Source organism: Panthera onca, chromosome X (assembly GCF_046562875.1).
Source record: "Panthera onca isolate mPanOnc1 chromosome X, mPanOnc1 haplotype 2, whole genome shotgun sequence".
Lineage (NCBI taxonomy): Eukaryota > Metazoa > Chordata > Mammalia > Carnivora > Felidae > Panthera > Panthera onca.
The window spans coordinates 114899125-114913174 of NC_138357.1; the positions used below are offsets into that span (position 1 = coordinate 114899125).

The 14050-nt window shown below is 39.7% G+C and overlaps 1 protein-coding gene across 6 annotated transcripts in view; it reads right to left on the minus strand.

Annotated features, from left to right (window-relative positions):
• CDKL5 (cyclin dependent kinase like 5) overlaps nucleotides 1-14050 on the minus strand; it is a 211637-nt gene that overhangs the window by 28819 nt on the left and 168768 nt on the right. For 5 of the 6 annotated variants that reach the window (XM_081793077.1, XM_081793074.1, XM_081793076.1 and 2 more), the window contains exons 13-16: nucleotides 13810-13911; nucleotides 13412-13517; nucleotides 9612-9735; nucleotides 2556-2655 (exon numbers count right to left, since the gene is read on the minus strand). In XM_081793077.1, the coding sequence (XP_081649203.1) occupies nucleotides 2556-2655; nucleotides 9612-9735; nucleotides 13412-13517; nucleotides 13810-13911 (432 nt within the window). Of the gene's footprint in view, nucleotides 1-912; nucleotides 973-2555; nucleotides 2656-9611; nucleotides 9736-13411; nucleotides 13518-13809; nucleotides 13912-14050 lie in introns of all 6 variants that reach the window. The other variant, XM_081793075.1, reaches the window with a different exon arrangement.

Sequence of the window (14050 nt, forward strand, 5' to 3'; positions counted from 1 at the left end):
TCCCAGGGAAGAATTTAACTCACATCGCTAAGGAGACCACAAGAGAATTCCCAGGAATCAGTGGCCAGAGACTCTCCACCAGAGATAGGCCTGTGGCATGGACTGAGTCTGGGCCTGTTATTTAGAAGACCCCACCTCTAGTTCTCCCAACTGATTATGTGACTTTGGGCAGGTCACAACTGGCCTGGGTAGTCTTCTACCAGTGAAATAAAGGTGTTAAACTAGATTTAGGACCCACTGAGGTTTTAAAATGTCCTGTTTCTCTATGTGCACTGGGCATTACATTTCTTTTTTATTTTTTTTAATCTTATGCAAATGCCACAAAGCTTTAAATCTTTCAAAGCTGGTTTACCTAGTTTCCTTTTGCTGAGTCATAGAAAGTGAAAAACAAAACAAAACAAACAAAAACAAAACAAAACAAACTACCTTTAATTCTGTTTCAATACTCACTTGAAGGAGGCAGAGTTAACATAATGCCAGGCTTAGGAGCCTGAGATCTGGCAGGATATAGAGGGCTCTTTGGAAATCTTACTCTAGATACCAAAGTCCTTAAAAAATTTTTTTTCTTTTAATTAAAAAATGCAGAGGCACAAACAATTTTTGACTTGGAAGGCTTAAAGCATAGTGGCCTATACAGAGATATTTTGCAGTTACATTACATACCGAAAATGAAATGTATAAAAACCTAAAAAAAGTAAGTTCAAGTGGAGAGACTGTTAGAAAATAATTTTCTTATTTATACTAACCTATACTTTTTGAAAATCTAAAATTTAAAAACGTAGAATTTGAACCAGATCCTGAATAACAGAGTCAATCAACATATCAACTCAGGCCGTAGTAGGCCAGGGGCTTTAGGTTTAATGTTAGTCTAATGCAGACTGACATCAAAAGCCAAATCTATACACAAAACACCTTCAATTCCTTGGTTCCTGCTACGTTCTTCCACTTAATTACCCCACAGTGGCTACAGACCTGAGGTTAAGAACAAAAACAAAATCCTCAGAATAAAAATAACAGTGGTGAGGAGAGGTAGCCTAAGTTCAACGTTCATGATGGATAAGTATGTTCTACAGACAATGATAAAAGTTTTATTTTATTAGCACTTTAAATATTTTAAGCTCCTCTACTTTAAATAAATCTGGCCTATTTTATTCATCCAGTGTAAATAATAAATGTAGCAATATTTGAGTGGCATTTTGATTTAAGTGAATTTCAGTTAAAGGCACAGGTAGTGTTTTTTTTTTTTGTTTTTTTTTTTAAACACTTCAGGAATATTGTGCCGCGATTAAAATGAAGATAACAAGATCTGTGTAGTAAAATATATATTGTGTGTACGTGTGATTGATAGATAGATATATTTACTATTAAAAGCCAGGACACAAAACTATACTACAAGGATTACTATTATTTAAAACAAACTTAAAAACCACCTTCTTTCCGCAAACATGCATAGGGTAAAAGCTAGGAGAAATATACCAAAATCTTAATGCTAGTTGCAATAGGGTGATAAGATTAGAAAGCATTTTTTTCTCAATTTTTCTACAATGAGCTCATTTATTTTACAATGAAATATATCAATGTAACAAATAAGCAAATGAAAGAATAGTCTAGAAAGGTAATCTAGAAAGATCTTTATTAATACTTCTAAAACATCTGTGATCCTTACTTTGGGTGTTCCATTCTTTTTCCTACTATCATCTATCTCATCATTACTTACCAATGAGTCATAATCCTAGAATCTTTTTCCCTTTTAAAATAAATGAAAGTCAATCATGTAAGATGTAGAAATAGAAACAAAATCATTTAAAATAGCTGACTCAACAAGCAAAGGGGGAAGCAGGCCTCACGTGGGTGAAGAAAGCTCCCGCTGGCCTGGAGGCCTGGCTTCCCCATGTTTCCTCACGTCACTAACCAGCAGAATCCTTGCTTGGGTGGTTCAGTGATGTGATGTGCACGGTTCCATGGAGCCAAACCTTGGTTCAGGCAGCGGGCTCCCAGGAGATAAGACTCGTTCCATTTCACAGTTCAGTCACAAGATAAACATGTCTTCCTACTAAAGCAAGCCCTGAAATGTCAAATACTATTCTCCTCTCTGTGATTAGGCAGCCCAGAAATGCATTTGTCAACAGGGGAACTGGAAAACCAGCCAGGGAAGAATAATGAATGATGGTTAGTTATAAACTTGCAGGATTTAAGCATAAACAAAACCACTTCCTAAGTTTTCACATATCTTTACTCCCCAAAGAAAACTAAATCCTGCAGCTTCATAGTTTTTTTTTTTTTACATGGATAAGGTGTTTACTGAGAGAGGTTTAAAGTGTTCTCTGTAATCCAAATTAAATTTCTTCTATTCTTAGAGATTCTGTGGAATCTGGAAAAGGCTCTTTGAGAGGAAAATAGTTGTATAGAATTTAGAAAGACACATATACAATGTATGCATGTCAAATCTCAATAAGAAAATAATTCACTTTGATTGCCACATACAAAATGTAAAGTACCCACAGACTAATGCAGACTCGTATGTCACTGTATATAGAAAGTACCCATCTACTTACTGTTTGAGATTTCTTCTTTTTCTTTTTCATTGACCTGAAAAAACCTTGTTTTTCCTTTTCCTTGAGTTGTTCAGAATGACTAATGTTTTCAGGACTTTTCCTAAATGGGAAGACATTTTTATCATATTGATCTTTCAATCGTTCTCCTGCCATTATATGACAAATATAATGAAGACTAAAAAATGCATGAAACCAGATTCAAACAGCCATGAAAAATCAAGCACGTAGGTGAAGAGCCTCTACAAAGCACAGGAGGAACTGAATCTAATCAACCATGGTTAATGATTAGCCTTTAGCACAGGCTCACTTTGAGCTATTATTACAAATGATCTGGTAACTGTGCTGCAGGACCATTTTCATGCTGTCGAAAACCTCTGAATTTGAGAGTCTGAAAAGCACACAGTTTAAAGGATGCCTTTTCCATAACCCTCCAAGGGAAATAACTGAAACATTTTCAATATCTTCATTTTTCTATTTACCTTTTAAAGACCAACTCAACAAGTTCATTATTAGTGGCTTGCCAAGATATTAAACATAAAAAACAAAACAAAGCAAAAAAAAAAAACAAAAAACAAAAAACAAAAAACGGTGCTACAAAAGCATTGTAAATAAAAGCAAAAATTGCCTTGAACTGGAAAATTCCCTTATAAAAATGTTGTATTTATTTATTGAAACTAAATTGAAAAATAGATCAGGTAAGAAAAAAATATAGACAAGATGAATGCTTTAATACAAAGCACTCTTGGAAAAAAAAGCTTCTAACTGAAAATACTGACAACTTATTAAGCTTCATAGCACTGACGCCACCAGGTATTTTAGTACAGATAGAAGGTATGAATAGACAGCAAACGGGACATCTTGGCCCTAATAAGTTGTGACTTGTATGTTAATAGGCCCTGTATTACTTAATTTACAGTCTTTAAAAAGCAACCCAACTGGTGTTGTTCAAAAAGACACATTCCATGGGCTCTACTGAAAATGTTAATATGTATGACTGTGGAAAGCCATTTTCTAAAATGATTGAATTCCTTCTATTAGCTGTTCCCTAAAATCAAGAGTAAAGCATTAAAGGTGAGAGTGCATTCATATTTATGGTTTTAGAACACCTAACGGTGAAGAAGTTACTAAAACTTCTAAGACAGTATGAGCAAAGCAGCATCCTTTACTTGATTAAATCTGTGTGAAGGCAGAAAACATCTATATAAACTATTACAGAGCCACATGATAAAAAATACCATGAAGCTATCAAAAATAAATCACATCTTCAAAGAATTTTCAGTCATCTAAAGAAATATTTAAACTATAATACTAGGTGAAAACCACAGGATTCAAAACTTCCTACATAGTGTGAGCCCAACTGTATTTTAAAAGGGGGGCATATATGTGTCTATACACACATTTTTTTTTTTTAAGGCAGGAATAAAATAAAATCTTAATAGCTATCATCTCTGGGTAATAAGATTATTGGTGATTTATAACTCTTCTTTTTAGTTTCAACATCAAACATGTACTACAGATATAATAAAAAGGTTGGACAAACCGCAGAAAATTTATTTGAAAAATCAAAAACTCAAGATCTAAGACAATAAGGGAAGAGATTTAAAAAGAGAAACAGATAAAAAACAAAACAAAACAGGAAAACATGACTGAAAGAGCAACGATCACCTCTTCTTGTTTAGCTTAAAAGTTAATGGGAATACCGAGGAAGTAAAAACACGTACTGTACGCCCAAGTGTTCCTGAAACTCATTAGGACCTGCAATTTTAAACATCAATGAGAGAGTTCCAAGTTCGGAAGTAAAACTTTCATAATACAACACAACCAATAAAAATAACTAGCACCGGAATTCAGAATAATACATTTACAATTTGAAAGCTAGAAAACTTCAAAACCTCACACGATGGAATGGGTAAGGATGGAATAATGAAAAGTTTGATTCTAAGTAACACAGTAAAACAGTGTAGTTTGCTGGAATCACAAAAATACAACTCTCAGGATTGAAAGGAACCTCAGAGAGCATCTAAACCAACCAGCAATACAAATATTTTTACTGTCCTGTAACTTCCAGAAGTCAAAGAACTATTTGCTTATGATATAGCTTATATCCTTCCATAATGGGGTCTGTACCTAACCTAGAAGCACAGCCAAGTATTCAGATTAACAGGCAGAATTTTTTACCAAACAGAATGTAAGTCTAACAAAACCTCAAAGGTATGCCGGGTAGTAAAAGTGCTTTCTGCCAATCCAGGAAAGCTTTAAGGGGGACATGTTCATCATGACTGCAAGCTCAGGACGAGAATGGGCGTTACAGTGAGAATGTTAATGCTGGCATGAGAGCAAGAGAAGGCTTGAGACACTAGGCCGGGAAGGAGCAGATTTGGGAGGGGAAGAAGAGTCTCTATCCAGTAAGACGAAAGTGAAAGGGGCTCGTAAGGGTAATGAAAGAAAAGAAGGAGCAGGACAAAAAGCCCAGGGTTTGCAGTTCCTTGTGACCACAAAAGGCAGGGAAGATGAATCAGAGACCCTCTGCAGGGTCTGTCCAGAGACACTGGATAAACTAGAGCCCAGGGGAAGGGGGAATGATGAGGAAAACATCTTCAGACTGAAGCTGAGCAGAGATGGTGGGGCCAAGATTTACGCAGAGAAAGATTCCAGAGACCAAAACAGAAAAGGAAATAAATTACTCTTGGACTAGAAGATGAAAGCTAGGAGTGAAGCATGAGTGTGCATGCATCACAAAAGACACAAAAAGGAAGTCAGAGAGAAAGAAAAAGAGCACAAGTGTGTTGGGGGGAGACAGAGAGAAAGGACAGAGAAAGGGAGAAGCTACATGGAAAGACACACATGGCAGAGAATTAGAGAAACAAGGGAGAAAGCCTGGGAGACAGACTCAGAGAAGGGTGGACACGGAGAAAAGCTGCCTGGAACATAGGCACCTGAAAAGCTGTGTGTTATACAAAAGAATGAAGACAGAGACTTCATCATTTACAACCAGCACTACTACAAATGAGTAAGAGTGTGTCCCCATAATTTATCTCACTTGTGAATTCTAGATCCTATGATATGATTCTGTTGGTACAGGCAACAGACAGGTCCAAGAAGAGCAGTACAAGGGGAGGGTAGGTGGGTGGTCACATCCATATCAGGGACAGGACGTTTGAGAAGGACCACCCAGCTAGTCACCTGGACCGTTATCCAGGGCTGATTACACAGTTGGTGGGGGGCAGCAACCTCCCCCTGCTCTGACATCATTTAACACAACCGCTGTTTTACGGGGGGTGAAGAAGAAAGAGAAATTCAAGAGACTCTCCTAAAAAAGGAAGGAATGAAAGCTGACTGAATCAAAGTCAACCAACATTTACGAAGCACTGTGTACGTGGTAGGCCTGGTGTCAGGTGTTGGGGCCAGAGAGAAAAAGAAAACAAGGAGTGTGACCTCAAGCTGCTCACAGACTCAAGGCAGGACACTGGCAGGTTGGATAGAGGGTCAGAATCCTGGTGTGTCAGTAGAATCCCTCTGGGAGCAGCATGACATTCCCTGCTACCTCCCCTCCCCTGGCCATGGGACTAAGGTGATGTCTGAGAAGAAAATAATCAGTGAACAATTTTCTGAGTTATGGTAGCAAGCAATAACGGATGCCAACATATTCCTAACTTAACCAGAAGAAAAAGCTTGGGACTGTGCAAGCAAGTGACAGCAATCCTTCGCTTACCTTAATCACTGGGACTTCAAATTAATTTGGTTTACCATATAAACATTACTTTTAAACCCAATTTTGACAGCAGTCTTTCCAAATGTATTTATACACTTTGTCTTTCTTAAGCAAAGTAAGAGCAGCCTATTTTGTAAATATATATATGCTATATGCATTATCTATTCTACATGTGAAACCAGAAGGCCTAGAAATGATACTGCCACTGGGAGCCCGAGAAAAGGCAAAAATACCCCTCACCTCTCCCTGGCTATTATTTGGAATCCTTCTCCCTCTTCACACTGTCTTGTTACCTGGCATTATTTCTTGCCTGACAACCTCCAGGGCCAACTGCTAAACCTGTGCATAAGAGTAAACAGGCTTATAGGGAGAGTGAAGGTGTTTTCTCATTAGTAAGGATGAATCTGACTGCATTAACCCTGTTTTTCTTGTTCTGAGATATTCTGGCTTATCTCCCAGTTTGTAACTGGATTCTGGATAGCTGAGATGGCCAAAATACCCTGGATAGTATACTATGATATCTATTATTTCATGATTATTTTTTAAAAATTTCTTTATTTTGAGAGAGAGAGCATATGCATGGGCACACAAGCAGGGGAGGGACAGAGAGAGAGAGAGAGAGAGAGAGAGACTGACTCTCAAGCAGGCCCTGCATTGTGAGCTTGGAGCCTGAAGTGGGGCTCAAACCCACGAACCACAAGATCATGACCCGAGCTGAAATCAAGAGTCAGACACCCCAACAATATCTATCATTCGAAAATATGATCTAGTAACTCGATTCTTCCATTGCACGAAGCATGTCCGCTGTACAAATATTCTCTTCCCAAAAGAAATGTGAAGTACCACTATCAAGGAGAAACAGACTGCCCTCAGGCAAGTGATAATTTAGGAACAGCGAGTCACTATGTTACCATAACAAGGCTCGTTCACGTTTTTGTAAGTTATCAAGCTGCGTTTCTCTCAAATATACACAGTATGGTGAACCAATGAGATATCTTGTTCAAAGACAAAAAAGTTAAGGTAAGTCTCCCAAAGGACAAGTACATAGCAGTCTTAACATGAGGGGCAGTGGAAACAAGAGAATACTGCAATTCAAGCTGCTAATTCTGAAACTCTCTGAAGCCTCATAACAGCAGAATCAGAGTAGGGGTGACTCGTTGAAGACGTGTCTAAAGTCTAAAGTTCAATGTCCCAATTATGTCTCTAATTCTTTTTTTAAAAAAAAAAAACATCTGTTTCCAGGTTTCTACATATACCCTGGTCTAACCAAGCTCTACTCAAATGGACTATCAAAAAGACAGAAACAGGGGCGCCTGGGTGGCTCAGTTGGTTGAGTGTCTGACTTTGGCTCAGGTCATGATCTCGCGATCTGTGAGTTTGAGCCCCACATCAGGCTCTGTGCTGACCGCTCAGAGCCTGGAGCCTGCTTCGGATTCTGTGTCTCCCTCTCTCTGCCCCTCCCCCACTCATGCTCTGTGTGTGTGTGTGTGTCTTTCTCTCTGTCAAAAATAAATAAACTTAAAAAAAAAAAAAAAGACAGAAACAGTATGTTGTTCATACTGCCTATCCCATGTTTGGTTTTGTTTTGATCTGACCTACCTAAGGTTGATAGAACCATGTTAATCTTTAATTGATGCTCTTTTAAACCATCACCACTCCATCATGCAATAACCAAGAGGAAAAACCATTTCTTCTCTACTTCCGTATTCTCACTAATGAGAGACACTACACTCATGGCTTGTCAAAGCTGGTAACTACAAGAAGTTGTAGTACAGAAGGACTGGTCTACAGTCACACAGAAAACGTATCAAAGTTTATCAGCAAAGGAAGTGGAGGGGAGACACCTGACAAGTCATACTGAAGTCAGAGGACATTAAAGATATAAACTACTGCAGCTAACAGTAACAAGTCACGTTGTGCCACGCACTGCTTTAGGTGCTTTTGATGTTCTCCTTCATTTGATGATCACATTAATCCTCTGAGGGAGGTAGTATTCTTAGCCCTATTTTACAGATGAGGAGACTGAGGGACAGAGGTTCAAGTCACACAGACAAGAGTCCAACCTCTTAGCCATTAATGTAAAGACTTTCATTTAATAAATAAGGCAATGGACGTAAACTGTGCTTATAAAAGTATTTACAGCTTTAAAACCATCATTTTTATTATTATCTTAAAAATAATTAAATTGTTTTCACCATAGGGCACAGTAACACTAAGACCTCAATACAACCCTGCCAGCAGTGTGAAAATTACGCAACCACCTGGGGTCAGGAGTACTGAAGGACCTCAGACCCTTCTATGGCTTCTAGCAACAAACACCAGAGTTGAAATCTGACAGGATCGTCTACATTATTATTATTATTATTTTTTTAAAGGTCCTTGGGGTGCCCGGGTGGCTCAGTTGGTTAAGAATCCAACTCTTGATTTTGGCTCAGGTCATGACCTCATGGTCTGTAAGTTCGAGCCCCGCATATGGTGCTGTGCTGACGGTGTGGAGTCAGCTTCGGCTTCTTTATCTCCCTCTCTCTCTCTCTCTCTGCCCCTCCCCTGCTTGCTCACCGGCTCAGCTCTCTCTCAAAGATAAACATTTAAAAAAAAAAAAAAAAAAAAGCTTATAAAATAAAACAAAATGTCCTTATTCCCCAAACACATCTGCTGATGAGACTTAATACACAAAATAATTCTCTCCCTACCTTTTTACTACATATGACGCAAAGGACATAAAAGGATAAGCAAAGCTGGCACATCATTTTAACCTTTGACTACCATTATGCTTTTGTGGTGGCATAAAAGGTGTTGCCCTATTTCTATCTTTTCACCCTGAATGAAAGACAGGTGGCATCGAGGTGAAAGCTACAAGCTTTGGAGTCAGACCTCATCTAGGTCTAGATCCTGGCTCCCCTCTCCCTGCAATGGGCCGTCCAGCGCCAGGCAAGCGTTTTCCTTTTTCTAAGCTGCAGCTTCCTCACTTACAGACTGTGAGCCGCCCCTGTCTCAAGGGCTAACTGTAAGAACCAAGCGAGATGGTGCACACAAAGTGCTAAGCAAAGTGTCCGCTATGTGATTCAACGGCAACGAAAGAGACAGTGAAGGACATCATTCCTATCAGAAGAATGCAATGGAAGATGTGAGGCATTTATTGACCCGGCAGATTTTTCTTTTACATGACATTTAATATAAACGCTGAACTTGAAATAAATCATTACAAATAATGGCAAATCATCATCTCCTTAACAAACACTCTCTCTTGAGAAAGAAAGCAAGCTAAAAAGTGTATTCCAGATTTCTTTGAAATCTCCAATCTACAATTGGAAAAAAGAGTAAAAACAAACCAGAATACTGACCATGGATCGAATGCTGGTTGTCTTTTTGAGTGGTTAGTTCCAGAACTACTCTCTGATGGTAGGGAAGACACTCTGGTTGATACATTATTTTCATGGAAAGAATTGTCTGGACGAGGAGATGGCACTGAATAAAGAAAACATCAGTCACTGAGGTACTTTTTTGGCCAAAGCAGTTCTTAATTGATTCGATTGCATGGTCTCTCACACAAATTAAATAAATAAATAAATAAATAAATAAATAAGTAAGTAAGTAAGTAAGTAAGTAAGTCAAAATCCTCTGCCCTTTATATAACTTTTGTGTTTTCTGAGGGTGGAGGCATTCTAGGGAACATTCCCCTCCCCACCCCACCCCCCCGGTAATGATCACATTAACCCACATGGGTCAGTTAACGTCAGGCAATATACATTCAAAACAGAAACTGACCTGTCAGCTGATTAACTGAGGAACATCATAGGATATTTAAAAGTATGACTAGGACAGCCCCCCCACCGCTTCACTGTTTTGACATTCTTTGAAGTGGAGGCTTTCTTACATCAAGACTCAACTATGCAAAATCTATTCTTAGTCTGAAGTGACTCTTAACAATATGTGTGCTGGAATATACTAACTGTGCTTTAAGCCTTACACTTGGGAGGCAGAGTCAATTTTGTATTGTTTAAAACTAAATTCCAAAGAAATTCGGTTATTTGCAAAAAATACTATTTTCCTCTAAGTTCTTAATCCAGGAATGAACAGAAAGACAAACCATAACATACATGAGTAAATACTTTCCTGCCCTTTGCAGTGGGGGTGGGGGCGTTAGCATCTTTTTCTGTCAATTTCTAAGCTTGGTCATAAATCAAAATATATTGCAAATTTCACCACAAAAGAAATATACAGGTTGAATATCAAGATAAATGACACCATTTCACTTGACTTTTGACCAGCAGGACTGAAAACAGGAAGTATTCTGGAAACATCGGTCATTTCTATGATATCACTAAATCTTCATCCAGTTAAGATTTAGTAGAATCATTGAAATGACAGATCTCTCCAGATGTTTCACCCAGTTAAATCTTTTCCTTTTATTTCTGGACTTTATAAAAAAAAAAGTTCTACCTGCCAAACCCTGAAGTAGATTATGAGGAAGACAAATGAGGGGCTTTGCTGATATGAACCAATTTAATTTACCTGCAATCAAACTAAAACTGTCTTTCCTAATTAATCAAAACTTTGTGAACATTTTATATTAAAGTATATACCCCAGACATCTATAGAAATAACAAAGGTATGGTCCATTTTGGAAGTAAAACTTACAGTGAAAGAAGAAAAGGCATTTGCTCATATACACTAGAATATTTTAACTCACTTTAACCTGAATTAAAATTTTAGTCCCTTAAGATTCTAAAGTAACCATAGCATGAGAAAAAACAGAGTGGATTAAAGGTATATTTATTGCCCTATGCTCTTTTCAAATGCGGAGGTGGGAGGGAACAAGTAGCCTAATCAACATACATTTAGTCCTAGATAACACTTCAATACATTTATTTAGCTCAGGTTTTGAGTTAAAATGACCAAGCAACTGTCTGTGTTCTCCCCCAATTCCTGCCCCTTTCCAGCTGTCCTCCCAAATCAACAGCATAGTGAGAAGCCAAAAGATGGGGGTGGGGGCGACTGTAGAAGGTCATGATGACTCTTGGAGGCTTTAAGAAGCTGAGCCTCTGGAACACCCAAGACCTTGCCCCTTCCCTGGTGGGCTTCCTGTTAAGTCTCCCCACTAGGGGCTAGGGCTCTGCAAGGGCTCTCATTCTATTACTGCATAGCTCTTCAAAGAGGATCCCTTTCTCTGTCAACATCTCCTAAATCCATACAGCCTCCAAAGCATCTGTTTTAGTTGCCAGTTAACCATCAAAGTATATTTAAAAAACATTTTTTTAGTTTTTATTTATTTATTTTGAGGTGGAGGGCAGAGAGCGAGGAGAGAATCCCAAGCAGACTTCCGCTGTCAGTGTCAGCTCGACACAGGGCTGGAACCCATGAACCATGAGATCATGACCTCAGCTGAAATCAAGAGGTGGATGCTTAACCGACTAGCCACTGAGGCACCCCTAAAGTGCATTTTTTTTTAATATTTATTTTGAGAACGCACACGCAAGTGCGGGAGGAGCAGAGAGAGAGAATCCCAAGCAGGCTCCACACTCAGCACAGAGCCTGTCTTGGGGCTTGATCTCATGACCACGAGATCATGACCTGAGCAGAAATGTTCAACTGACTAAGCCACCCAGGCTCCCCTCGAAGTATACTTTTTTTTTTTTTTTTTTTTTAAATTTTTTTTTAACGTTTATTTATTTTTGAGACAGAGAGAGACAGAGCATGAGCGGGGGAGGGTCAGAGAGAGAGGGAGACACAGAATCGGAAGCAGGCTCCAGGCTCTGAGCTGTCAGCACAGAGCCCGATGCGGGGCTCGAACTCACGGACCGTGAGATCATGACCTGAGCTGAAGTCGGACGCTTAACCGACCAAGCCACCCAGGCGCCCCTCGAAGTATACTTTTTAAGGCTGTGCAAGTGCACTTGAAGACTTTCTCTCATTCAATCAACAAATATTTATGAGGGGCATCTGGGTGGCTCAGTCGGTTAAGCATCCACTTCAGCTCAGGTCATGATCTTATGGTTAAGTGGGTTTGAGCCCCACATCAGGCTCTGTGCTAACAGCTCAGAACCTGGAGCCTGCTTCAGATTCTGTGTCTCCCTCTCTCTCTGCGCCTCCCCCACTCATACTCTGTCTCTTAAAAGTAAATAAATGTTGAAAACATTTTTTTAATTTATTAACAACAACAACAACAACAACAACAACAACAAATACTTGGAAACTGCTAGGCAGTGTGCTAGTCAATGAGGGTAAAAGAGGAAAATATGATAAAGGGGCTTGCAACCTTGTGAGAGAGAAATGTAGACAAAGAATCAGTACCATGCAGTCTGTGTCATGTTAGAGGCCTAGACAAGGAACCATGGGTAGAACAGAGAAGAACACACTGGACTTTGGGTGGAAAGGGAAGACATCATACAACAGAGGACTTCAAAGGAGGCCCTTTAAAGGGACAGGAACAAGCGATCCCAGGACGGGGAGGAGTGTGTTTCAAGATGGAGGAGCAGCAGCTAGAGAGGATGGCAAGGGCCAGGGCATGGCATGTCTGGAAAGTCATCTTAGGGAATTCACATTTTGTTCTGATGTCAATGGGAAACCACCAGAGGACTCTTAGCAGGTAAGAGGTAGAGGCCTGGGGACAGGGCGGGGGGTGGGGGCAGGCAATGAGTTGCCTTGCTCTATTTTTCCCCCTGTAGCATTTATCACCCTTTACTTTCTACATAATTATTACATTTAGTGTGGTTCTCTCCTCGTTCTCACGTAAGCTCCGTGAAGGTGGAGACCTTTGGCTGTCTTGTTCATTGACATGTTCTAAATTAGAACAGTACCAGGTACACAGGTGACATCAATAAATATGACTTAATTGAATGAATGAGTGGTATGGTCAGAACACAGCTTCAAGTGGATCATTCCAAGGACTGGTTTGATGGCAACCCTGGGAGACAGGGAGATCAGGTGGGAGGCTACACAAAGAACCTAACTCAGAAGCCATGAGGGCCTGAACTAAGACAGTGGGACACAAAGCAGAGAGAAGTGTTGGAAGGCGCCAGCGCAGACAAGACTGGCACTGACCTGAAGTCAGGGCAGTGAAGTGTTGTGGAGGCCATGGGCTGGAGGTGTAGTGAGGGGGAAGGGAGAGAGGACCCCAGAGGGTGCTAGGGGCTGGGCTTACCTCGGTAGAAACTGCCAACTCTCCTCGGAACAGGATCATTGTACAGGTGTCTATTTTCTTTGGGGGCGGTGCCATCATCAGAGTGGGGGTCATGATATGCTCCACCCTGAGACAAGAAACAGGTTTATAAAAAGTAACAACAGAGCGATGATGATTTGGCCTATGAACTTACAACAGTGCCTAATTGATCCATAACTTACTCCAGCATCTTTTAAAGAGAACTCAGAATTATGGCATGAGGAAGACTACTTAACTTTATAAGCCCTTACATTATTTGTGGGAGAAGGACTATGAAGAAATTTGAAGAAATTTGAAAAGATAGGCTGTAATGATGTCACATGACCATTCTTTACAGACAAGTTTTAGGGTAAAAGTTAGCAACTGTGGAGAATTCAGACCTCAGACTTCTGCCTTGCGTGGAATGAAGAGGTGCCTTCTCTGGAGGATTCTTTAACGGAAGATCGAGCCACAGTCATCTCCGGAGGGAGCTGTTCTCCAGGCTGGAAGTCAAATTTAAAAGGATTTATAAGAGTGTCCTATTCCTAGGGATGAAAATCACCTAACTCGCCATGGGCTTTATTTGGCATAATTACTACCTTCATCAGCTAAAATAAAAAATGTTAGTTGGCTAAAACACAA